The sequence below is a fragment of the Melanostigma gelatinosum genome, assembly GCF_949748355.1.
Source record: "Melanostigma gelatinosum genome assembly, chromosome: 20".
NCBI lineage: Eukaryota > Metazoa > Chordata > Actinopteri > Perciformes > Zoarcidae > Melanostigma > Melanostigma gelatinosum.
The window spans coordinates 8,838,365-8,866,042 of NC_136653.1; the positions used below are offsets into that span (position 1 = coordinate 8,838,365).

General features: G+C 44.6%; 1 protein-coding gene across 1 annotated transcript in view; it reads right to left on the reverse strand.

The window, feature by feature from the left end:
• Positions 1-344: 344 nt before the first annotated feature.
• The window catches only part of LOC306794297 (MAGUK p55 subfamily member 7-like), a gene marked incomplete at both ends in the record, with an annotated part of 130,173 nt that continues 102,839 nt past the window's right edge, over positions 345-27,678 (reverse strand). The window contains 10 exons of the mRNA XM_079292334.1: positions 345-350; positions 514-679; positions 1,619-1,768; positions 2,418-2,617; positions 7,149-7,265; positions 8,457-8,593; positions 9,110-9,216; positions 9,412-9,598; positions 9,931-10,085; positions 10,425-10,654. Of these exons, the coding sequence (XP_079148460.1) occupies positions 345-350; positions 514-679; positions 1,619-1,768; positions 2,418-2,617; positions 7,149-7,265; positions 8,457-8,593; positions 9,110-9,216; positions 9,412-9,598; positions 9,931-10,085; positions 10,425-10,654 (1,455 nt within the window). The remainder of the gene's footprint in view (positions 351-513; positions 680-1,618; positions 1,769-2,417; positions 2,618-7,148; positions 7,266-8,456; positions 8,594-9,109; positions 9,217-9,411; positions 9,599-9,930; positions 10,086-10,424; positions 10,655-27,678) is intronic.

A 27,678-nucleotide genomic window follows, 5' to 3' on the forward strand; every position in this document is an offset into this window, starting at 1 on the left:
ATTTCCATGCTTCTGCGGTGTGGGCAAACAGTGCGTACAGCTGCTCCGGTGCCGTCGGACAGCTCTTTCCCCTGCGCCTTGGCTCACATTTGCAACCAAACAGGCCTGTGTCAAAAAAAACAGGAATCCACGAGCCGAGCCAACCACTTCAATCAGCATCTCCCTACGAAGCGCCGCTTAATAGAATATATGTACTTCATCTGATCTGACATCCTCTTTTTTTTACTGAGTGGCACCTAGATATGACTGAGGTTTGATTTGAAAATGATACCAGCAATTCAAAGTTGTCCTGCATTACAGCTCTGAAGAGGTTTTTGAAATTTGAATACTGACTCGGGACAGCATCAAAACTGTTGAACAGACGACTGGAAAAGAGCATGGACGTGACTGCTTCCTGTCAGCTGTGGCCTGCCGTAGCCCGCAGCTGTACGGCTCTCTGTACGAATCTCTATTTTGGGGTTGCAATTCATCAAGAGGAAGGAAACAGTGGTGTGCCAGGTAACGATCCCCTACCTTGAGGTACTTGACCAGTTTCTTGATCTGCCAGTATTCAGGAGGCAGGTCTGTGTTACTCTCTGCACGGCGCTCTGGCTGCTCCTCCTCCTCCTCCTCCTCCTCCTCACTCTCAGCTGAACTCTCGCTGAAAGCGTCCACTGGCACGGATGCTGCTGGGGTCTTACTGCATACATAAAAAGAGCAGATAATAGTGCACTTTCGACCGCAGATAACGATCCACAGAAGTGTGGGATAGTGTAACGAGTAAGACAATACATAACCGGACAAAAGGAGGGAGTACGATATTGTTAAATCTCTTTTCCGGTGTTTTTAATGGGAAAAACAGCATGGCCATCCCACACAACGAGACCCATTAACGATTTTGAGATTCAAGTGTCAAGTTTGAACTTCCTCACAATCTAAGCAGCAGGAAAATAAAGATCGTAATAATGTCATGGGAGGACTGGAGCCGTCATCATCACATACAGAGGGCCATTGATGCAAACAGAAGTGCAGATGGCTTTTCCGAGCTGCTCGGGCCACTTGGATAACAGTATGCTGAAGGTCGGGAGCTGTGGAGCAATACAATTTGGTATATACACATTCAGATGGGGGCCGCTGAGAGACAGTTCCCATGTACGCACAAATAGCATTTCCAGGGGAGCGTAGTATCAGAAGGAGCCAGCCCGATACGAGGGAGAAACATGAGAAACACCGGACACCGAACGAGGCCTACGCTCTGTCCCGGGTGGTGTGCAATTCACATTCACTGTGACTGAGTGAATGAGCCCCGGGGGGGTCTGTACTGCGCGTAGGCTAACCGGTGAGCACTAAAGAATGCTATCGGTGAACAGTGGCTATGAGTGGATTTATGATGCTAGGAGTCTGTATGCATTGGCAGACACAAGTGTGGAGACAGGTGTGGCTGCCAAGAGCCGGAGGAAGAAAAGACCTTTACACGGGTTCTTCATCAGTACAATGGTTAGTGTGAATGCAGGTTACACTTTCCACAACAACACTTGTAAAACGACACTTCCTATCAGTTCCTAAATCTTGTATAGGTTACCCCCCCCTGTAGAAAGTATTCATTACAGATTCTGATAGACTGCTTTGGGACACTTACATTTTGTGGGAGGACTGGCGTCCAGGTAAGGAGGACACAGAGAAGTCTGCTTTCTTCTTGCCCTTGGCTCTCGCTCCCAGCTTTCTCTTCTGCATTTCACCAGACTTCTCCTCTCCGGAGCTCTTACTCGCTTTCTTTTCCTCTGCTTCACTATAATGATGTGAAATAACGAGTCATTACGCCTGCTTCTATTTTGAAAATGGTTATTTTTCTAACATAACCATTATTTAACAATTCGTGACAAGGGTTCAGCGGGCATTTTTTTTTCTTTTTTTTTAAGCAATTCAGATACTTTTATCGTGAGCCAGTTTCTCCTCAAATGGGTAGAGTTATCACAAGGTGCAGCTGCAACAGCTCAGCCCTCACTAGATCTATTTATCAATCAAAGACCATATGTGACAGATCTTTTTGGGGATTGTTTCTAAGACTTTTTCCCAACATTTCTGTCTGTAATAGGGCAGAAAGGGTTTTCTACCCTGTGAACGTACCCATTAACGTAATCATTGTGTAATCAGGAACACTTTCACTTGCCCTTAAAATATGAAAAACCATATAACGGTCTCAGTGTAATGTGTGACTGCTGGCAGACACGCCGAGCACATGTGATGGAGGCTTTGGCATCGCCGTCGTTTGAGGCTCATCTCCTCAACAAGAGGGACTCATCTCCTCAACAAGAGGGACTCATCTCCTCAACAAGAGGGACTCATCTCCTCAACAAGAGGGCCCCCCCCCCTCGCACGGCGCGCGGTAGCCTGAAGATATTTCAGGGCACATCTTAACGGGAGGAATCATCACATACCCGCACAGAGACACGAGACCCAGATTCTTCCACCTCGGACATGGTTCATATTTCGTCCCGCCCGCCCGCTGCCTCGCTTTCTCGTGCACATTCTTTTCCTGTTGCTCGTAAGACCTCTGGGGTTGGCCCTGTTCCTCCGCATCAACCGGTTCCACATGCTGGATCTTTTGCGTTGATGGAAGTTCTTGAACTGCAAAATCCTGTTGGTAAGTGGAAAAAGACAACGAGAGTGAGGGGGGGGGGGGGGGGGACCTCTTTCAATTTGCACCGAAAGTCTAGCTGTGAGATGTACAATACATGATTGTTTGTAAAATAAACGTTTGTGCCCCGTTTGTGCATTTCTCTAAATTATGCTTATTAAAAGTAAATACTCATTCTGAATGTATTTTCCACCCCCTTCTGACACATGCCTCTCTCTTCATTATGTGAGACACATTACATATTGTGTGGAGCGTATCAGTGACACATGAAAAACACAAAATTCCCATAAAAGCCCTTTCTGAACATGCAGACCTGCGTAACAATTTCCGTCTTTATTGAGGCTTTGGAGTAGAATAACACTTTGCCAATGCTTTTACACAGAAGAGGTCCCCCTCTGTTAATTGGCCGAACAATATCAAAAAGTTTATTGTTTCTGTGCATTCCTCCACCTAAAACCTGGCAGCTTGGCACAGACAAAGCAGTGGCTTTGTGTCACTGTTATTCACTTCTGATTTGATTTGATTCTGACGTCTTGAAGGTCTTTGTACCAAACTTTACAACCTACATACGAATGCCAACAAGACACATGAATGGTTTGCAGGCGGGAGAATTTTTAATCACAGGCACCTGCTCAGCAGAAATAGCTTGTCATTTGTTATTAGGGGGCTCAACCGTTTTTTAAAGGGCAGGGAAAAATAATTAGGAGTTAAGTATTTATATGGCTCGTATCGCCAAGCATGCCCGAAGACTTGTTTTTCATAAAACACAAAGTGACCTGCCATTGGAAACATACAAGTCAACTCACCGCAGAGCCACAGTCTGACTTTATGAGTCAAAGCGACCTTCTTTAATTCTATTTGTATGGGACTCCATGCGCTCACACAGAGGGGTAAAAAGTCCTAATACAGGCGCCTCTCTGCTTCTGAAAACACTCCAGGCCTGGACAGAAATGCTTGGACGCCTACATTTGTAAACTCAAAAAAACATTTGAATAGCAGGTGACATTCAATCCCTGGCACTTTTCTTATTTCTTCATCTGACTCCTAAAACATAAACTCCAACTATTTACATGTGCTTGTGGCTCGACTAGATCTAATTACTTGATCCGCACTGATGGAAAATCAGCAGGGCAGCAAATGTGAAGCCACCGGCCATAAAACATCTGTCAGTGGCGAGATTCAAGCGGCCTCTGCTGCCTGATTATGAGGCGGTCTGTATTAATTTCAGGATGTGAATAACAAAAACAAATCTCCAAAACGCGGGGAGTTTTTTTCGCTCTTCGGTGAGCGTCTTGTGCATGCAAATACGCCGCATGTCCAATTCACAATCACACCGCCATGTCAAAAGAAATCCACAACACCGAACAGAGAGGGCAGTCTGCTTCCTCCCCGTGTTGCAGGCCTCGGCTCCTTTTGGCTCGTTTGATTGAGGCTGTCTGATCTAATAGAACTGTTCAGAAAAAGAAAAAAAAAGACCTGCCTCCTCACTTTGGAGTCGAGCAGATACGTTTGGAGATTAGGTGTTGTTATCTTTGGCTATCGCCTTCCACGTTTCGCAATCAGGGAACTGAGCCCGGAGTCGTGCTAGATTGTGTTTCTGACGGACACCGCCCGCTGTCGCTCTCCCTGGAATTAAAACTGGAATGGATCATGTCCACGAGAGCGACCGCAATTACTTAATATCTCGGACGCGGGACGCACGTTTGCGCCGTCTGATTGCTGTCGTCAGCAATCAATCAAACGAGTTTCAAAGCGCTGCGTTTTCCCCCGTTGACCCCCATCATGTGAGGGTGATTAACTCGAGTGGAGGCAGGGAGAGTGAAACAACGTCTACGGGACACTGCGAGGAGCCACATATCAAAGGAGTTTGAAGAATCCAGAAGAAAAAGATCTCGACAATGATTTGTGCCCCCACAAACTGGTTCGCAGCGATTTTTACTGCGGCTGTCCGTCATTTTTTTTAGATGGTTCAGACTCGAGGCATCACTCTTCACACAGTAGGGATCGTAAAACATAAAAGCCTCAGTGTCTTTTTTTTTTTTTTTTTTACACGCTTCAGCCTGGCACTACTCATTGGTTCATGAAAGTCTTCACTAACCCCATCCCAGCTTACTGTACCACGGACCAATGACAACTTCACAGATACAATGGAGGCGCTATTCCACTGTGTATGCTGTTCAGTATAATCTTCGTGAAACTTCACAATCACTCCTTGTTCACTCATCCCATAAGCTAGACACTCAATAGGTTAAGGGTCATTTTCTCATGCATAAAATAAAGTGCGTAGCAATGTGGAATTGTCAGCTGAAAGTAGTAGTACATGGTAAATGGACTTGTACTTGTAAAAAGCTTTTCAAGTCTTGCGACCACTTAAAGCACTTTAACACTACATCTGAGCCAATGCTCAATATAACACTAAAGCAACAGCTTTGTGCTGCATTTCAGACTAAATTAAAGCTGCATAATGCACAGCTTTCCTCATTTTGTATGATCAACCTGCCACATACATGCCATGCACACTACTTTATTTTCTTATGGTTCTTGGAGGGTAAATGTCGTGCACCATACAGTGAATAAGAAGTGATTTCGGACACAGCCTCCACGTTAGCAGTGCTTTAAGCTAAATTCTGATGTTTAGCAGATAAAATGTTCCGGTGGCCGATGGGAATGTCTTTACTTTCGCAGGTATTTGGTTATAAATCTACGAAGTCTTGAGAGGCAAGTCAGACAAACGAGTCTGATCGAAATTGTTTTCTCTCTTGTTGTTTATGACTTAAGAACAGGTGCAAAAATGCTTTCACCAAGATATGTTTCAAAATAAGTTCCTCAACAAAATAAATCATCTGTGAAGCAGGTGAAAAAAATGTTTATAGTGTTTGTTGTTGCAATACTCATTTTGGCCACAAGAGGCTGAAGTGCATCACAACCTCGTGCTCTAAATAGTTTTTAAACTAACTAACTTTTAAAATAAGTCATGTTTGCGTTCAGTTTTAATTTACATATCCTGGTAACACACACTATTGTCTTGTAATATTTCTTAACACCTTGTGTTTAGCGTGCATGGAGAAATAAAATAAAAAAACTCACCTGGAAGAAAACATTTTCAAACAATCTGTCAAAAGGTTGTTTTTTAAACTGTTTTCACAGATGGAAAAAAAGCAACTCAGAAAAATGATCCTAGCTAAACTTTTTGTTCACTCAGGGTGCCCGTATAAATCAAAGTACAGGACAAATTAAAATGTTATCATACCATAAATATGGCACTGCATGAAAAGTAAGGGGGTCAATAAAGTCATAACAACTCCTCCTGAGGGGACCATGACATGTGGTCAAATCCACCTGGTAAATGTTGAGATATATACGATATCACTGGATAAGTGAAAACTTGCAGGTGCCGTTCGAGGAAAAGCCAGGAAATCACCAAAGTCATTGGGATTTAATCCTCTGGGGACCATGAATGTGTGTTAAAACAAATGGCAATCCATCCAATAGTTGATGAGACATTGAAGTCTGAACCAAAGTGATGGACCACCTGACTGACATTTCCATCCATAATGTTTGCAAATGAATGGTTGTTAACGACAACTTACATCAATGTACAAGGTATTGTACAATGTATTGATTGTATCAATGAATCCTTGGGACAATTCAATAAGCAGTTTTGTTTTGTAAAAAGCATTTCTGCTGTCTTTTGTACTGAAGGCATTTCTACTTTTGAAAAAGCATTGAGAAGAATGCATCTCCGTGTCAATCCAGTTGACATCAGTAAATTCTATGAATCAGACAGTTATACTGTCGATTCTTTCTTTGAGAGCCAGATTACATTTTACACCTTCTGAATCATAAATACTCTATATTTCATTGAGGACATGATAGCAAATGGAAAACAAAAATCTACACTACGATTCTTTAAAGACACGAGATCGATACAAAGCGCGGGCAGCGAGCGGAAGGTGGTCCGTAGATGTTTCGATGATGCCACATTTTCCAACAAACATCAGCGTGAGCGAAGAAAGAAAAAGAAAAAAAGAGATCCGATTTTTAAATGATTAACAGATTTTTGGAGCACAGCTGGAATCTATTATTGAGGCGATTTGTTATGTCGTCAAATCACTAAAGCAGGAAATAGCACCGCTGAATAAATCACGCGTTTTGCAGTGTCTGGAAATGAGCGCGGGTGTCTGTCTGTCTGATGTGTGTGTGCCGGGGGGCGTGCTGTTTTGATGTTGGAACAAGGAGGAGGTCGGCTTCAGAAATTTTTCAGCACAGTGACAACCAGACACTAGCTCACTAGCGTGGAGCAGCACAGACACTGATTACACAATCCTCACTCTGTTTACACATGTGAGTCACACGGCGTCACAGCGATCAAATCACAGGTTTTGGAGAGAAGGACCTCATTCGTGGGACAAAGAGGCATTTCAACACCCACGCGTTCCCGGCTATGGGAGCTAAAACTCAAGGCTACGAAAAAAAAGAGAGGCTTTAATGCGTTGATGTTAATTGCATCTGCCCTCGTGTTCCACTGTACCTGCTCGTTTGTGTTCCCGGCAAAATGTGGAGATGTGCTCTTCAGAAGAGTTCCCAGGTCCTCGTACGTATCACTCGCTCGCTCGTAGCCACTCTCCTCCCCCTCCTGTTTTATGCCCTGTGAAAACACGGTGAAAAACAGCTTCATTAATTCTAAAAACCACAATTATAATTTGACCCACATGTCGGCTGGAATAGCTGAGGGTTAGAAAGCTCGGAGTATCTCCAGGCAGCCTTAAGCGAGGAAGTGTAAAAACCATGTAAACCGCCCAATTAGGTTTACGACACTGCTGCTCTTTGAGGTTTCATTTGCATCAATGTCACCCGTTTCGGGGGTTTTTCACCTCGGCCGAACCATTTCCAGGTGGAGAAACAAGAGGCAGGAGGCCTACGGCTTGTGAGCAATGTCAGGGAAGAGAGTGAAAGGTGCTGCAGCACGCAAAATCCTCTCTTAGAGATGATTGCAAACACATTCAGAGATTCCTGGAGTTTGGCAAGTATTTGGAAGCTCCGTATGCAATAGCACACTTTGTTTTGGGGGGGGGGCGTCACCTAAATGCCAGATAGGAGATTTTCTTTTTACCCTACAAATTGAAGGTATATTTATGAACATAATAGTTTGAGTTTATCCCCTGATCATGAGTACAAACACAAGCCTTACACAGAGATTCTATTAAGAGACTTTTAACAGCATCAGAACACAGAAGTAACTTAGACTTTGTTGTTGTCAAAGTGATTGCTTATTTTGTGTCGGCAAACTTTTCTTCAACTTCTATAACGTTATTGGTGATCTGCTCTTAATGATTGCACAGGCCCAGTGGCTAACGATGTTGGACGCAGGATGCCACTGTGCTCTATGTGATATTACTGGGTGTGGTTGTCTTGCAGACCACTGGACTTTGTTTAACCGCCGCATCCAGCTGGAACAATGTAAAGGAGGATTTACAAATGTCATCAGTGATTACTCTTCGTGAACTCAAGTCAGTTTTTAAGGATGTGGACAATAAAACTCTTGGGGAATGCCTTTGCTGCTAAATGTATTTTATTTCTTGTTTTTTGGAAAAATGTAATATAAACTAATATAGTTTAATCTACTGCAGGTTATAACACTGACTATGGATAAGTACCTCATATAACCCCACTTTAAAACAGCCAAACTATGACTGACTGACTGTACAGTGATGGATCAGAAATGACTTTCCAGAAGTTAACCTCCATGAACATCTCCTCACACAGAAATAGGACGCAATATCGGGTTGACTGTTGCAGTTGATCCACAGTCCACAGTGCTTCATCTTCCTCGTCTTACCCCGTTGAGAAAGACTCCGGCTGTGCTGCAGGTGATGTAGAGGGTCTCAGTGTCGCAGGGCTCGATCACAAGGTAACAAATCTCATTAAGGGCCTGTCTCCACGGCGGGGCGCGGCAGCCGTTTGAAAACACATAATCTAAAAGAAAAGCAAGGAGAGAAAAAAGATGGCAGTTTGGAATAATCTCGCAGAAACATTCATGTAAATGTAATGTAGCCTGACAGCAACAACACGTTTGTCTCCAAAGGAAGAAGGAAACAGAGAAAAACAGTGGAGCAAAACAGAGAAATCATCACAAGTGCCTGGACCGCTAAAGAGGATGACGTGGCACACCGATGAGCACAGGTCTGAGAGGTAGTGACACTATCATATTTTACGGCTGGTTGGGAGAGTATTTTCATCGACTTCATAGAAATCAACATGAGAAATGGGGACTTGCTTCTACCACTTGGTGTGCACATGCTTTGTGAGGCCTCGATGAATACGAGCACTGACTAACGACTTGGTAAACTGGAATCTGACAAGACATAATGACTTCTGCGGCGGCAGAACACCGACTTTTTTAAATTTTTTACGCTTTGGAATATCCAGCATTAGTGTGAATAGCAACTGCTTTCGTTGCAGCGCAGTGAAATGTGGGGAGATAATTCAAACCTGATGTGTATCGAACCGACTTCAACACCCTCTTTTCCCCCCCGCTGCAGAGCCGCTTCAACAGCTCCACTTCGTTCTTCACCGCACCGGGGTCCAGGCCGACTCGTCTGTGATGAAAGTGCAGAAAAACAAAACAAACGTCCAATTCGTCTCATTCATTCACGGTTTTCCCTTTTTGTCGAAACCCGCTGCTTCTTCCAATCAAAAACAACCACATGTTGCAGGGGAACTGGTTAGGTCTTGAATGGAAGAGGGACAGCCGTGGAGGATGGATAGATGATGGAGAAGGAAGAAGCACCTACCCGTCTATCTCTTTGAGGCACTTGCTGAGGAGCTGGTTGTCCATATTTTGGAGCAGGAGGAACAGCTTGACCTTGCCTTGATCCTCCTCTTTGTCTTCCAGACTTAGCACATCTGTGTGGGCATCGTGTTTCTCCAGGACGCTGGCAAAGCTGGGGCCAAGAATCTTAACCACGGGGTCTCTATTTTCTGAGCAATGAAAGAGGTTAGCCATAGCGAATCTTCAGATTCAGAGCCTGATCGCCCAAGAATGAGTTACAATTCAGTAGGCCTCATATGAACTGTGTTTTTCCTCTTTTTTGTTTTTTTCTACATTAATCATGTATTCCCGTCATTAACTTATCTTTTTTTTGGCAGCAGCCCTAAACTAAATGCATATATGTAAAGAGTCACCAATGGCAGCATAATTGCGTGGTTATAGACAAATAAATGAAGTCAGTGGGTTATGGAGGTGTGTTGGTGGCTGGACTACTTAGTATGCAAATTGGATTCAAATCTCCTCCTGTGGTCATCGTGCTTACCTTCGAGACATGCTTGAACCTCCTCCAGCTTATCATCTGCCAGATGAACTAGTCTAGAGAGCTGGCTGAAGCTGCACACACAAACAGTAGCAGGGGAGAGCTGCAACAATGGACGCCCTTCGCTGTCTTTCTCGTGGGACTGTGCATCCGAGTCACTGAGGAGAAAAACAAAAAAAATACTTGAATACTTTTATCCATATTATTACTTTTTCATACTAGATGATGAATGCCAACGCACTCAAGGAAGATCAGAGTCTGTATCTGATTTTGTACGTGTGCAACGCACACACTGAAAGTCGACCAGAACTTCTGATGGAATAAAAAGGAATGTACTCAGTCTAACTGAAGCTGAAAAACAAATTAATTATAGCCTACTGCTTTGAGTAAAGCCAAGGTAAAATACATTTGGACACCATGGTGACAGCATATCCTGCACAGGCACGTAATACCGAAAGCACCGGCCAACCAGCTGCCGGCCTCATGATTAGACCAACCTGATGTCATAGTCGGTTTTGAAATCAGATGCCACTAAAGTGGTACTCCACCGGAGAGGCTCCTCGAACACGTGCTCGGCCTCCTGTGGGTGTCGGGAGCTGAACTCCTCCACAAAGCGCAGGACCTCTTTCAACAAGGACTCGTTCATTGGCGTGAGCTCAAGTTTGCCAGAGCTGGTCCACTGGGTCGCCCTCGTCAGTGATGACCCCATGGCACCGGCTGGGATATTCTGAAAGTAAATATTACAAACAACATCTTAAGCAGTGTGTGGCTGATGCTTCTTAACTTTACACTTTTGATCAACTTTGGGCTCCGGGTCCCATGTGGAGATACTAAGAAAAAAGGCATTTGTTTGATATATTTCCAAAGCTGAAACGATTAGTAAATGAATTGCTTCACAGACCGACATGAAATGAATCTGCAACTACTTTGATAATGCTTCTTAAGCGTGAGGATTTGCTATTTTTCTTTTCTCTTAGTGAATTGAATCATTTTGGGGGTTTGGACTGAAGTAGTAGGAATCTTCAGTTGCTCAAATGATGAATTGAGAAAATAATTGTCAGATTAATTCACAATAAAAAAATAATGATTTATTGCAGAACTATTACACTTTCTGTCAAAAATGAAACAAGTTGTGCGTAACATGTGTGTAATGTATGCTTATACCATTCAGAAATGGCCTTTAATAGCATGTCGTACTAATATTTATGTGACAACTTAAACGCTACGGTTTAAGATCTTCGAAATGGGTCAAAGGTCCATGAAAAGGTTTAGAAACTCGAAAATATAATATCCTAAATCCTTAGGGCTTGTCAGTCAAGCACATTCTAACACAACTATAACCCTATCACCCTATTTCACCCGGGCTTTTACCTTTAAGTAACTGTTGTTTTCTCACAGCACACCTGTGTGTTGAGAGAGATGCACGGTATAGAACGGCTACACTGCATTTAAAGCGTAAATATGAAATAAATAAATAAAAACTAAAGTTAGCTATGATGACGTTATGTTAATGGTGAACATTTTAATGTTGGGAGTTGACAGTGACGTATTTACTTCAAATTAACTGAACGTGTTTCTAGTTATACTGTTTGAATATTTGCGCACATCGCGTTAAGTCCCTCTTTACGTTAATGCCAACGTTTAGCGTTATAGCTAACTGTTAGTTTACGTTATAGCTGTTAGTTTTAGCCCCGTTAGCACAGCTGATAAACAGCCTCCAGCTAACGTTACTACAACCCGTTACCACTTCCCCTCGTCAATAACACACGCGGTACATGTTTCTACCATGATTTGTTACGTTTACACATCTACATTAGAGCAAACTTACCGAGTATTTTCGAGCTTCTTTTCTATTTCAAAACTTTTACCGACAGTTTGCCCTCAGAGGTATCCATGGAAACCACACATCCACACAGCTACATCCGCCTCCGTTGGCTGTTGCTACGATACAACCAAATAAAACGGAAAGCGAGTTGGGTCAAAAATGACCAAAGCCAAACTTTGAAATATCTAAATGGAAACGAAACCGTATAACTAACATGAGTTATTTAATAACCCACTTGGTATAACTTAACACGTGCAATGTGGTGCAATGCAACACAGAAACTCTACCTTTACTGTGTTGTACTGTTTCTTTTCTTTTTTTAGACTGTTTGGAAAGTAGCATATTGATTCGTGGATTGATTTGTTACATGCACATACAATGTGTACAGTGAAATGCAGGGTGGGTGGAAAATATATGTTAGGAATACAAATACAAATATATAAAAATTATAAATATATGTGCACTAACAGCAATTACAATCTACCTGTGTGAAGTCTAACTTTGGACGTGCAGGTGTTGGGAGTTGCACGGCCAGAAATTCTAAAATGTCAAGTAAACGTCATCATGATAAAAATCCCAGTTTGCTATCCTTTTAGAGTGTCCACATGACCGCGTATTTGAGAGCCTATTTCCTCTCTCACTACTGGTTTGGCAGTGTCCTGCAGACAAACATTGGCCCGTGAACACAGTCTATTTGTGTGGATACTCTCTGTTTAGACACAGAATATGAGTTCACTCAGTTCAAAGTTATTAAGCCTTATTTTTGACATGGAAAGGCAAAGGCAAATAAAAGCCACCAATACAGACATCTGAATGTTCAAATAGCCATCCCTATAATCTCTCTTTCACATGTAAAATGACCACAACATTTCCCCAAATATCCATTTAAAGTGGATGAGGACAGCAACTTTACATGGTGGCATATAATGAGAATCATTTGCAAGTACGATAAAGGCAATGCTCAATGGAAGGCAGCTTGTGTGATACCAAGCATTCTTCCAGATACATGACGTCTTTTCAGTCAATGATTAAATCCCTTCCCTCTTAAAGAACACATTTGTGTCCTTATTGTTATAGCAGCTGCCCACCTGTCCTGAGGCTGACCCGAGAGAAAAGGTGTCTCATGGCCCGGCGAAAACCACTGATTTCCTCTGGTACTTGCTTCGCCTGGCACACTGTCCGTCAGGAGCACCAGTGGCCTAGCGGCACAGCAGGTGGAACTACTTTGTCTCCTAAACCGTTGGATTAAGTTGGACTGAGCCTGCGTGTAAATCAATCCCCAGGGAGTGAGGAGAAGTAGTAGCTCATCTCTAGGATCAAGAGAGATCCCTCTGGATGTTGTTGTTGTTGTTAGAGGAGCGGATCTATGAGTTTGCCTCCCCCCATTTCAGATATTTTATTTAGAACAAGGGGGAAAGCTGTCTCCTCTAAATTAAGAAGCATTGAGAATCTGCCTGGAGCTGGGGGAGGAGGGGGGGGGGCATCTGCGTGTGTCCCAGTTTGCCCGACTGTGAAGCAGTGAAAAACAAAGCGAAGGAGAGGAAAAAGAAAAGGGAAGGAAAGCAGGATAAACAAGGGTCTTAATACATGTAACCCGGGGCCTCATTAGGGAGCCTAATTGCTGTTCGTTAACAGGGAGTAAATGAAACGCTCTCCCCAGCCTGGGCCTTTCACAAAGTAAAACAAATAAGCTCCCAGCTCAAGAAGCACCTGCTCGCTCTTTAGATGTCCTCTGACTCAAACTTAATACGGCATAATAAACACAAGTGCTCGCCGTGCTTTCTCTCCAATGCTTGAGTTCAGTCGCTGATTGAACTGCACGGAAACCCCGCTGATGACACACTGAGAAAAGGTACCGACCCGGCCTCTGTACACATGGACATCGTGATTGCATCCGTTCGCAAGTGTGTCCAAATCTCCACAACACTCCATTAACGCACAGAGTAAACACACACAAAAGCTGTGCGTGAGTAGCAAGTAGTGATGATGAGGACGTGCCGACTACTGTTCCTGTTCCTGGTTTGAAAGGAGCTGGAGAGCGTATCTCCTGTATTTTTCTTTTAACCCCTGCTTTCATGCATGGCTTCACATCCTCCAAAGAGGTCTGATGTTTGTACAGGCTTTGCGTCAAATCTGGTTCAGTGCGCCTCGTGGCCGTGCGGTCGAAGCAAGAGACAAGGAAACGAGCGGCACCGGTCGCCGTAATGTCGCACCAATCCATGCGAGGTTCTAAAATAGAGAACAGTAAAAGGGATGCCAACAAGAGGCCGTGACCACATCCCCTTGGTTGTAAAAAAGCTCCAGGATCCTGTCTGTCATTTCCCATAATCCTCTGTGTGTTTAGGCACGGAAAAGAGCGGGATTCAGCTTTGTGATGGACAAGAAGCTTCAAGTCCCGCTGTATGACTTCCTTCAAAGGAGCTCTAGTCACTGCTGACAAGGTTATCTTTGCTTTTCCCCTTTTTTTAATCTGACTGACAATGATGAGGTCATTCCGCCGTTACAAGTAATTGCCTGGTTTATTGATTGTTTAAATAGACACCAGCTAAAGAGGCCAATGGAAACTCAAACTGTAAAGAGCGATAACGGAAGCAGAGACAGTAGTGCCAAAGAAAACCGAACCTAGTTATTCCTAACACAGCATGAGAAATATCTCCACATTTTTTAAGATTTTTTTTTGGCATTACTGCTTTATTTGTTAGACAGACAGACAGGGAAGGCATGGGAGAGAGATCATCACTGTGTTATCCATCAAAATGAGGCAATCTTGGTTTGTTTTGGTCCGACCAGAAAAACGGAGATAATGAAATGTGTCGCATTGTCCTAAAAGCTGGATGCAAAATGTTCACGACAAGAAATTAATCAAAATCTGTTCTAAATGAGTCTCGGCAAACACAACCTGATACTGCTGGGAATATTTCTTTTACACAACGATATCATTGCTTGAGCTTCTTATGGACATAAACCTGCAATTGTGGTTTTCAAATACTGTGTACAGTATGTATTTCAAGTGGCGATCGCTTAGTGCCAGTGCTTTCTTTGGAGTGGACGGACGCTCGCCAAATATAGAAGCAACTCAAGATTTATAGCCATGGTACTTTCTGGGGCAAACCAATGACAACGTCTACAGCTACATGACTTAAAACACATTTTGTTTGTTTTGGTTGCAGTTCTGCAAGGCGACACATGGCTCCTGTTGGGGAATCATCGAGACACTCTCCAGGAGCTTTTATGTGTTTCCAGAAAAGCTGAGTAAGCACATGTGACCACAAAACATATCTTAGAGAGAGAATAAATAACATTACCATGAACTGGAATAACCCCAGCTCCTCTTGACCGGCTGACACAGTGTATGCTTTCAAACTGCAGGTTGTCATTTAGCGTTTAAAATAGAAAATATGAAGCCATGTTAACGACATCACATTTCATGGCTGGTGAGCTGAGTTGGTTAGTGCAGTGCTTACAGTTTTATGGCTGTAGATGCGACCACTGTATTCACCAATTGGAAGCCTTTTCTTTTCTAAAGATTTTGCACCAACTGGAAACACATACAGAACACGTAATTCAGAAGCTGATTAAAGCTCCACAACGGCAGCAAACAACCTGCAGCGCAGTACAAACGAAACAACCTGGGGTTTCATAGAAGGTATGATTGCGTCATACCGGGCCTGAGTACTACTGCCCCCCCCCCCCCAGCTTTCACATTATTGATACTGTTACGTCACTTGCGTCATCATCTACGCGACAGTTGCAAGATCCTAAGTCTGAGTCGTCCTTTCGCTTTCTCTTGATTTCCATTTGGAGAGTATGCCAAGAACGCTTTATCACACACACTTTAACAAAAGGACTGACTGACTCTTGGTGCTTTTATAGCTCATTTCAATATTAATATGATGACATCTACCGTACGTTGCATGCATTTATGTCTTGTGCATCTATTGTATGATATGTATTGGTCGTGTTCACCACTGCTTGTAAACCAAATTTCCCTCCCGGAGCGTTTAAAGAATACCCAAAGCCCTCTCTGCAAGACAGGGCGCAACATTAGGAGCCACTTTAGTTGATATCTCATTGATGTTCTGCAAATTCACTAAGAAAATAGCAATTACGTCACCAAAAAAAATCAATGGACATTCTCATGTCTGGGGCCCCACTTTGCCTGGTTAGTAATGTGGCCTTTGGGTGTTGGACGCTGATCATGTACAGTAATAACAACATTGCGGGTTCAAGTTCGGTCAGGGACAATGCGGCGTGTCATTCCTCCTCTGTCTTCCCTCATGTCACCTCTCTATCCGCTATCAAAATAAAAGCAATGACGCCCAAACAATCACTTGAAAAAGCAAATGTGAAAGCCGTCTTTCGCCTGGTTCAGTTGAAGATACGTTGGCCCCACCTTGACCTGTAAGACAAAGGCCTCTAAATACCCTTGAGCTGGCAAAATCCATTCTGCCAGACCGATCGCATTGCCTCCGCTCCCCCTTCCACTCGCCCCGGAGATAGCAGCTGGTTCTACTCTTTCAAGACGTTCAGCGTGCTGAAAAAAAAAAAAAACACAGATCTACCCTCTCTTTTCTTCCTCCCTTCACCTCCTTGCTCCTCCGTCTCCCTCGCTTCATCTCTAACAGCGTAATTGTTATTTTGAAAGCGAGGTCTGAGAGGCCGTCCAGGTTTTTGGCACTGCCTCACTCGCTAATGCTCGGGGAGCCGTAATACAGTTTGACTTTCGGCGTATAACCTCTCCAGGAAGACATCAGGGGCCCTTTGTTCTTTCCCGCCCCTGTCTCAGGGTGACGAGAGAGCTGAGGTAGCAGCTAAAAAACAGGGAAGCGGGCAAGGCGAGGGGTAATGAAGAGGACTGAGTGGTGGGACCTTCTTTTTTCTTTTTTCCTGCGAAGACGAACACGTGGGTGAAAAGAGTGGACCGAGATGAAGATGGATGTTGAGTGGAAGATGGCAATGGAAAAGCTGGGGCACGTGGGTGGGGGAGAGAGGGTGGAAACAGATGAAGAGGGCGACTTGTTAAATGTGGTGAGAGATGAACGAGAGAAGAGGCCGTTCCCCCCCGTCCTCCCGTCATTAGAGACGAGGTGCTGCTGGAGACCTTTGTGTTGGTGCAGCTCCAGCGTTGGCGCCGCCAGGCCAATCAGGAAAAGAAAGAAAGACAGAGACAGGAATATTGCTCCTTGGAAATAATCAGACATCCCCCGTGAAAGCAGAAAAAGAGACTTCCTTGTGAACAGACAAATGCAATTTAGAGAGGACTCTTTGCCCGGAGACAACTCTGTTGTTCATCACATCATTTATTTTGAGCACAGACCAGTACACCTCTGTCACTGCTCGGTGTAGTCTTTGTTATCCTTTCATTCATTTTATATCCAATTAAAGTCATTTTAAAATCTAATTCCGTCCCTGTCTTTGTGTGCTATTTATATGTAGTTAATTTTGGTTCCGTAATAAACATATGCTCTAAATCTTGTGACCACCTCAATTAAAGCAATATTTACTTAGGACCTGCCCTTTTTCACATTGCTCTACTGCTTTCATAGTTAGAGGCCTGGGGAGATACAATTATACAGGAAAAAAGAATATATGGCCTACTTGAAGTAATCAATGATATGCTTATTTGCTTTTTTTGTCAAGGGTTAATATAAGATAATTATTAGTCCCACAGCGGGGACATTTGCAGAGAATTAGATTAGAGGACTTAACACAACTTTCATGTCTGTTCCTAAAGTGTGTATTTAATGCACAGATGGTATCGACCTTCATCTCGCTCTCGGCAAGAGAGTTCATTAATACATTTTCCAAAAGTAATTTTTTGAATTTGCATTCATATAGAACCTGTAGGCAACGGGACAAGATGATTTTTTTTGGCATCGGAAACGTTCTGGTTTCCGTTTGTAGTCCGAGTAGCATTGACCAATCCCGTTGCAGCGGGCTTTGGTTGAATGCAGGTTAACGGTGCGGAGAGCAAAATGACCTATCTTTTGATGATGATTTAGCTTTTTATTGGTCTAAAATGAGTTTGTCAACTGGTTACAAATTCTGGAAATACAATATGTTTCTGTAAATTTTCATCAAGCCACGAAAAAGGCAGTCAAAGTCGGTGCTGTTCTAATGTTAACAATGTAGTCTCATCACAAAGCTCCGAGGACTAATCAGTCTGTCTTTGGCCTGCGTGTGAGCTCTGCTATTGCTCCGCTGCACAGGCCGGGATTGGGGGGGGGGGGGGGGGCGGTTGTCTCGCGGCGGGAGCCTTCCTTGAGGGCTGCAGAGCGGTCAGAGTGCCTCCAGTTAAAGGGGCGCTCCCGTTCTCTCAACCTCCTGGCTGGCTGCACACCAGCGCCTGTGGAGCATCACTCATTAGGGCCCGTTGTCTGCAGCCAAAACCTCAACTGCTCCATAAGCCGCTGCAACACCACTCCCTGCCATCAACACCTGCGAGCACATCACACACACAGGCTCCTGCTGAGTGGCTGGGATGAACTCCCGTCTACTCTCCAGCCTCCAGACTCCGACTAACTAGGCCCTAAGCACCTCTTTCCATTCCTGACGCCATTCCCGCTTCGACCTCACGCTGCATTTCCTCAAAAACGCCTCACAGTTCCGAAAGCTGTCGCACTTGAGTGTAAAACTAACTGTTTATAGTTCGCAAAAGGGGACCCGTTTTATGGGTTGTTTGCGTTAGGGCCCTGTTTCTTTCATGCGAGTGCACGGAGGCTTTGACAGTTTAACATGTTGCGTGGAGCAGGTCTGTCCTCCGTCCACCAGGTCTGGCCTAGACAGCGCCTGGTAGCCCATGTCTCCTGTCTGCTCAACACATAATATATTGGAAATGCCACAGGCCCGGTTCCTCACAGGACCTAAGGCTCTTTATTGGAAATTACGTCACCTCGTAAAGGGACATGACCCATTACAAAATCACGCTGTTTCTTGTTATGCCTCCTCTGCTTTCATTTGGTCCCTGTTTTTATCCTCCCAGCCTTGATTTTGTTTGTTTTTTTATCCTTCTCTCGGATCACGTGAGTTCTCATCGTACCTCTGAAGTGGGCAGGCAAGCCATCAAGGCCAACTTGATTAGAAACGGCACACAGTGAGTGCCAGCCCCACTGTGCTCTTCCACCTACCTAGCCAATCAAAAAGAGGATGACAACATGTCAAAACACGACGTGTGGATTGTGAAGGTTCAGGGGCCAGGCCATGGTCTTTCAGGCTCTGGGAACAAGCTGAGCGGTACATCTGCGATTGCCATGATCAGGGTTGAGGCCCCGTCAGCCCAGCGTGCTGTTGATACAGAGGTGCCAAGAGCTCCTAACATGTCGCCGTGTTTCCCAGAACATGGCGATAACAACGTGGTGTCTGCTTGTCTGTTACAAGGCCTTCGCGTGCAGCGTGAAGCCACATCAGCGTGAAGATATACATTCACTCAACCTCTGGGGCTTCATGGTAGCGCTTGTTGCATTCACGAACACGGCTCGTTATGTGTCCCTCTGTTTTCTTAAACGTGGAAATTCATAACATGGCGACGTGGAGCCTTGTGGAGCTAATCAAACCCTATGTCCTCACATTTCTGTGGGGAATCCAACATTTCATTCTTATTAGCTCATATATGTTGTCAAGACCACACATGTACTTCATGTTATATTTGGCAATCAAGGCTATTGCGCAAAAGCCATAAAGGCTGCACACCTGCACAAAGGAGCAAATATTAGATTTAGAATAAATCCCAATGCCTACACCAGGGGCGTTTCTAGGATTCAAAGAAAGGGGGGGCTTAGCCCCAAGGGGAGTGTCATGTTTGCTGCAGCAATTTGTTTTGGGGCCGCGGATATCCATTGTTTCAGACCGTTCATAGATTTCATAGGAATTTCAGGGTCATAGTGAAATTTGACAACACAAATATGAACTTTTCTCAAATAAAGAGAGAGAAATAATTTCCCTGCTTGTAAAGGAAAGACGGATAAACTAGCTTTCATATCCGCGTCACTCCCAAATCCTAATTCTTAAAGGGGCCTCACACAATGGATGGAGAATGGACCTGACAGTGTCAACTTTATATCGTGTAGTATGATGATAGGCTATTGGATTGTAATTTGAAGGGGGAGAAAACATACAAACCAGAACGCACGCACATATGTAGCATGTTAGAGTTATAAATAACTTGTCTATGTGAGAAACAATAGTTTAATTTTATGACATCACCAAAAAAAAAGGGGGCTTCAGCCCCCCTAAGATAGGCCTAACGATGCCCCTGGCCTACGCCATTTGAGTTGGATAAAGAAGAGCCGTACCTCACTGTAGGTTGAGGGTGAAAGCATCAATACATCACGATAAGTTACCCAATTGTTACTCTGTCTTCGTGACATTGTTAAGTGCATGTGAATGTAGTTTGGTTTCATTTGTCTAGTTTTTGAGCTCTCTCTCTCTGAGGTATGTGCCACAACATGTTCTGTCGATTATACAAATAGTAGTATATTAATAGTAAGAGTCCTCCTCCATTTTTTGCCATAATATCATATAATAATAATAATAATTAAGCCATCCTAAATGTTGGTGTCACCGAGGATGCACGGGCCACCGTTTATGGAAAAAGATGTTGCATTAGTCATTAATACTTTGATACACTACATACAAAATTCCATTCACCTCTCAGACTCGGAAATGCTAAACATCTTATGAACAATGTTAAGCCGACAGTGGTGAGGTCAGCACAGGTAGGGTTATACTATACTCAATCATCAACTATTAGCCCAAAAACAGAAATGGTCCACACTGATCTCTCTGCCGTCCTTTTTAGTTTCAGGGGCCTGTCAGTCACATCTGAGGTCCTGCACAGAGCAATGAGCTTCTCAGGTATCTTGGAGGTCCTGTGCTTCAGTCCCTGTGGTGTAGCTGCCGTCACATGGAGGTAACTCTAGCAGACTCAATATTAATGACCAATGACCAGGGCCTCCTTGTAATCCACTTACCGTCATTACACAGGGTCAGCGTGGCTACTGCTGCTGGGCTCTCATACCCCAGCTGGACGCACTGCCGCATTCCATTTGAGTGGCGTATAGTTGGAAGATGGAGAAACACTGTTTTGCTACTTACATTTGCATGTATTGGGTGTTACAAAGTTGCGCAAAGCCGTTCCAATGGCAGCGCTGCTGGAAACCTACGAGGATAACGCAGACTATTAAATGAATGCGTCATTTCAATGAAAAACAGACACATTTGGAAAGCAGGTACATTTTTTATTTATTTTTTTGCCTTTCTCACTCACCCTAACAAGGGGAAATCATGGCAGTGTTGGGACTAATTTGTAGCACACCGAGGAAGGTCCTGACCTCCAGAGTGCTCCAACTTTAAAGATGACAGTTCAGAGTCTGTGTAATTAAAGCTGCTTCGATAGAGGCCAACAAGGCTCGGGGGAAGGCCGTGGAGAAAGTTTAAGCAAATACAGGTGGACAGCTCCGAACTCCTCCAACATAGTCAACGCCTTTGTGCAACCTCGGCCCCCATACGCTGCTTTAGCTCCACATGTGTCAGAGGAATTTTTCTTTTAGCGCAACGGACCCTCCAGATGAACTTTTACCCCTCGGTCTCGCTCTCAAAATGCGGGCGCGGAGACGAGTTAACCTGCACAGCCCCAGCGGGCAGCGTGTAAACACGTCAACCCACATTAATGACCAACTGCGCCACGGCTGTCGGACCGAGCGTGTTGTTATGATTGCCACATATTCTCATCAGGGTGAAAAAGGCGTTCTCTGGCCCGCGGAGGAATGAAGGGCATCCCCTGTTCACTCCCTCGCCCCTCGCTCCCCCCCTACGTTACAGTTCTTAAAGTCCTGTAATTGAGAAATACAGCTCAAGGTAATGTGCCCCGAAGACCTTTGCCTACAGACATGAGGTAATGGTGGAGGCTAATTAGGCTGACGAGACAGGGTGGGCGGAAGCTCCTGGCCTAAAGCCCCATTAGTCTACAGAAGTCTCCCTATGGTCAAGGGCATTTACCCGGGGATGAGGAAAACAGAGCGGCATCGCTGGCTCGCTCCTACGGTAAAGCCGCGGTGATGGACTGAGTCACCACATGAAAGGCTGGGCAAGGGCAGGATGGCGGAGCGCCGGGAGAAAGTGAAGCGAGAGGCTCCGAAAGAAAGGCCCATTGAGGACGAGCGCTTATGAAAATGATGAGAGATCTCAGCGGGAGCGTGGGTCCCCCCCCTTCCTTCTTACCTCGCCTACCCTCTTCTGATGCTAAAGACAATTTGTCTTGCTACACGGGCGGGACTTATCACATGGAGTCCCGTTTCAGGATATTGGCCCTGACGCTGTAATTTGAACGCATGCAAATCAGAATGATTGCAGCGTGTATCGTAAGGCGAGACTTGGGAAGTTTCGCTTTAATGGTTTCTGAAATGTGTCAAGTGGACATAGCGGGAACCGCTCTGACACGTCGCTGGGCCCGGGACAGGACGGGATTTCGGACCTTTCCACGACTTAATCCCACCTTGTTCGTCTACTGGGCCCACTTCTCCTCCTGCCTCGGCCCCCGCTTGTCTAGCTCTGGGCCCTCAGCTCCCAAACAATGGGTTCAGTTAATAAAGGATTTATGAACGTAAAAATAAATACATCAAAAGGGCAAGAAAGAGACCGATTCATGAGACATTACTGCAACGTTAATCCACGGGATCTGAGATAAAAGCCGAACTTCGCTCGCTATAAATCCTCAGATTCCCAAATGATTATAGTTGTCGGACCGAAAGGGGGGGGGGGGTTAGACAGGAGGGCAGGTCTTTCATTCGGTGAGCGCCAGTGTTCATGTCTGAGCTGTGGAAGCCATCACTTGGCCTTAACTCACACGGCAGCTCACTCTTCAAGAGATGACGGAGGAAGATGAATAGAGAGGACCAGGGATTTGTTATCTTAAATCAGTCAGGGGCTGCAGGCAGACTTTTATACAACGATATGAAGATTTATGAGTGTCTTTTTTTTTTTCTTCTGTTTGCTACTACTTACTGTAGGGCAGTGGCATTTACCGTTCCGTTTTAACCATCATATATGCACAGGCACAAATGTACACACGTAGTATATTTCATTATTACATCATAACTCAGCTAAAGTACCTTGGCATATGTGACCGATTCCTCTCGTTATCCATGTCGGGAGAAACCTAATCTGCGAACACGTGTTTCTGTCGTCCCCATTTTTAAGGAGAATAAAGCACAGCGTCCGGGCTCCCGTCTCTACTTGAAGCACAGGCTGAAGACAGGTCAAGGAACCAGGAAGCAAAACAGCACGTCCATTACCAACTGCGATGATGGCGAATCAGGAGCTCATCGTTCGTTAGCAGGAACAGGTCTTGGGAGTCCAGGGAGTGTCACTCCCCTTTTAGGGCGACTGGAGAGCTATCAAAACATAACTCGACACACTTGGAGCCAAATAAGCACATGGGAAACCATACAGTGTGTGAGGTACTAGGTGAAGACACACTTGAGTGTAACGGGTTGAAGCGAGGACTGAAGAATACTGAAAATACCGGCGAGGGAACCAGCTACATCGGCTCCTTCGAGTCTGAGACTGGGACACCTTTACTCGAGAGATCCCAGGCAAGAAGAAAGGTCGTGAACCCTGGTCCGCCCTTTGGTGTGATGACGTGAGAGGAAACGGGGTCCATTTACACTCACTTAGAACCTTCAGAATGTCCCTGTCCACGCATTCCCTCGACCGCCAAACTACCCAGGACAAGGCAAGTGTGGCGTTCGCCTTGTGCTGAACATGCTTGAAGGGGAAAACCTTTCTCACTCACTCAACTTGTCTGAGATCAGAGGGCATGATGAGACACATACGTACAGCTGGCAGCCTTCCAGCCCCCCCCATCACTCTGTTATTCTAATTAAGAAGAAAGACAGAGTGAGAGAAAGACCAGAAGAGAGATCAAGACGTGGAATAATAACGGGTTCTTCTCTTTCGGACTGAGACTGAGTGAGTGCCGTTACCTTCTCCTGACCTTCCCGTGCCATCGCCTGCTCCTCAACCTCACTGCGTCCTTATCCACCCGCCCCTCCCCCCCTTCCACACAGCCATCAAAGTTAACAAAGTGGAAAAGCGGAAATGTGAAGGTTAGACGACCTGATTTGGACCGGTGGGGGATTTTTGTTGGAACCTCATCAAGCGGAGGCCCGTTGAATCCTCCAGTGGGTCGCTGGTTTGAAGGCCGGACTTCTCAGGAGCCCCCCCCCCCCCACCGACTCATTCCCAGAGCCACTGTTTTCAAAGGTCCAGTGACATCTGAGTTAGTAATTTGGCACACAGCTGCAGCAGGACACTGGGGTTTAATTGGGCCGCGCCGCTCTGGTGCTTTCAGCAGTAACTGGATTCGGGCCCTTTGCTTCAATCTCGATCCAACAAATCCTCATCGACTCTTTTAGGAGTTCATGCTCCATCTGGATGTCACAACCTAAAGTGTCTTTTTATGCATATTTTCAATTCGTGTGCGGAGGGTGGTAACACCGGATATTAATAAAAAAAAATAAAAAACTTTTCTGCTCCATTTTCCTCAATGAATAACACATGAAACAAACATAAACGTCATATTATGATCACGTTTTCCGCATCCTTTTCATTCCTTTGAGCTATGACATTCCTTTGAGCATTTTTATTGACGTCATCGCTGATGTAATAGCATCCGACTGGAGAACTAACACTAACATTCATATGACAGTGGTGGATGGAAATGTGCAGTTTCTTTTGCTGATTTTAAGAACATTTGTTTGAAAATGAGTGTTAAATGTGACGTTGAATGGAAACCTGGCAAGACATGTGCACTTGTGATGACAAAAAGTTTCTGAATACATTTACAGGAATGTACGAGCTGGATGAAAATCTGCAATGGCAGATGAACAGTTATTTTTTCAAGAATTTCATTTTTTAAGGTTCTTTTTTTCGTCTTTATATGACAGGTCAGACTATAAAGACACCAGCCAGCTGAGCCACCAGGAAGCCAAATCACTATTTAAAATGCATTAAAGGTGATTGCAGTGTGAGGAAAAGTACTGCAATATTCAGAAACTCTAACACCTTGGACCTTGTGTTTTCTCTGGGTCTTGATATTGATAATACCCGTTGTGAGGACCTATTGATCAGTGACCATAAATGTATTTTCTTTGATCTTTCTGTCAATGCTGACCCCTTGTGTCTGAAACAAACATTCCACTCACCCATTATTACTTAGAGTACAGCTGATCAGTTCTCTATGCACTTCTGCTGTGACTTTTACACAAATGTCAATGATGTTGAACACTTGATACAGTCATTTAATGAACATTGCACCACTTTGCTGGATAAAGTGGCACCTCTTAAGGAAAGGACCAGGGCTGCCTATAACACTACTCCGTGGATGACAGAAGCTGTGTGCAGCGTGAGACAGAAGTGTCGCAGGGCAGAGCGGCTCTGGAAAGCTACTGGGCTAGAAGTGCATCGTTTATATCTCAAAGACCTAAGAGTTTCTTTTAATACCACAGTAAAGGAAGCTAGAACTGCTTATTTTGCCAACCTAATCTCTTCTTCAAAGAGAAATCCCAAGATTCTGTTTGACACAATTAGAGGAATTGTTTCACCACCTGTCTCCACTGTACCATGCTATTCTGTTGACGATTGCAACAAATTCCTGATCTATTTTAATGATAAGGTAACAGGTATTAGGTCTGGCATTCGGCCTGGGATCTGTTCGGCTACTTGTAGCTCCTCACAATCTCCTGCTGTTATGGGCTCTTTCCAGCCTATCAGCCTTCAAGACCTGATGGACTTAATTAACAAAACAAAGCCATCAACTTGCCCTCTGGATATAATTCCATCCTCTCTATTTCAGAACGTTCTGCCAACTATTGGCCCTGCAGTAACATCGATTGTCAATTCCTCATTGTCTACAGGAATTGTCCCTTCCTATTTCAAACATGCCACTATCCAGCCCATATTAAAGAAACCTAACTTAGATCCAGCTTTGCCAATGAACTACAGGCCCATATCAAAACTGCCTTTCCTGTCCAAAATTTTGGAGAAAGTGGTGGCCAAACAACTTACTGCTGCACTGGAGAGGCACAATATGTACGACAAGGTCCAGTCTGGGTTTCGTAAGCAACACTCTACTGAAACCGCTCTCCTGAGGGTTTCAAATGACATTCTCATGTGTGCTGATGCAGGTGACTGCTCTGTGTTAGTTCTTCTGGATCTCAGTTCTGCATTTGACACTAGACCATGACATCCTGATTAAGAGGCTACGTGATTGGGTGGGCATATCTGGCATAGCGTTAGACTGGTTTACATCTTACCTCAGTGACAGAAGTTTCAATGTCTCTGTGGGTGCTTTTGTGTCTGTTACCTCTCGACTTTCTTTACTCTCGGTTCTGGGGCCTTTGTTATTTTCCCTTTATCTGTTACATTTGGGGCCGATCATAAAAAGCTATAATGTGTCCTATCACTTATATGCAGACGACATCCAACTTCATCTGTCATTCAAACCCAGTGAGGCATTCACATTAACTTGGCTCCTGGACTGTGTCAATGCCATCAGAGACTGGATGGCAGAAAACTGCTTGCAACTCAATGACTCTAAGACGGAGGTCCTAGTTATTGCTCCAGAGGAGTTTGTCCCCATGATCAGGCAGAGTATTAGTCCACTCTCCTCTGCTGCCCATTGCAACCTGCGCAATCTTGGGATTTTCTTTGATCGCTCCATGTCATTTGACCAACATGTTAAGCAGCTGTCCAGGTCATGTTTCTTCCATCTAAGAAATATCAGTAAACTGAGATCTGTAGTATCAACACCTGAACTAGAGATGATCATACACACATTTATCTCTTCACGCAATGACTACTGTAACTCACTTTTCACATCACTCAGTGTATCTGCTCTTAACCGTCTGCAGGTCATCCAAAATGCTGCCGCCAGATTACTCACCAGGACAAATCGACGGTCTCACATCACCCCCGTACTCCGATCTCTCCACTGGCTTCCTGTAGCATCTCGGATACACTTTAAAATTCTCACCATCACTTACAGAGCACTTCACGGTCAGGCTCCGGCTTATGTAGCTGATCTACTTCGCCCCTATTCACCCGCCCGCACTCTCAGGTCAAATGCTCTAGGTCTTCTGTCAGTCCCACACACACGATTTAAGAGCCGTGGTGACCGAGCCTTTGAGGCAGTGGCCCCGAGGCTCTGGAATGCTCTGCCTGCAACTCTGCGCCTCACAGATACTGTGGATACTTTTAAAAGCCAGCTAAAAACCCACCTGTTTAGGCTGGCGTTTGTGTAAAAGTAAACCCATGTCCTAGACCTGCTCTTAAAATATGTTTTACATTTTTATTTTATTTTTATTTAATTTTTATTTTATTCTTTAACATTTTTTATTCACTCTGTGTAGATAATTTATTGACCCTAGGGTCACATTGTGTTTTTTATGCTTTTAAATGTCTGCTCTGTTAAGCACTTTGTGATAGTACTGTCTGTGAAAAGCGCTATATAAATAAAATTCATTCATTCATTCATTCACTGAGGTTTAAATAGGGGTCCTTCAGGGGGGGGGGGGGGGGTGAAGACTTTTTCCAGGTCCATATGCAAATCAGCCGTCCAGTGTACAGAACAAAACCACGTGCTAACTGTGAGGTGTAGCCAAACAGCATATATTTATCAGGGTGGGAGTCAACACGTCGCCTATCTGCGGCTCCTGTATTCATAGACGGAGCGTTCTGAGACAGCGCAGGTATCTCTCCCCGGTGGTCCCCTCTGAGGCTGCCAGCCCTGTGGGTCCTGGCCGGTGCGGCCTTTGGGTGCAACAGCGGGGCTAAAGTGGCTGCACTGATTTAGCCTCGTGTTTTTCCTGGAAACGCTCAGCTGTAGATTTCTGGACAGATATGTTTTTTATAGTGAGCCCCTTTTGCCA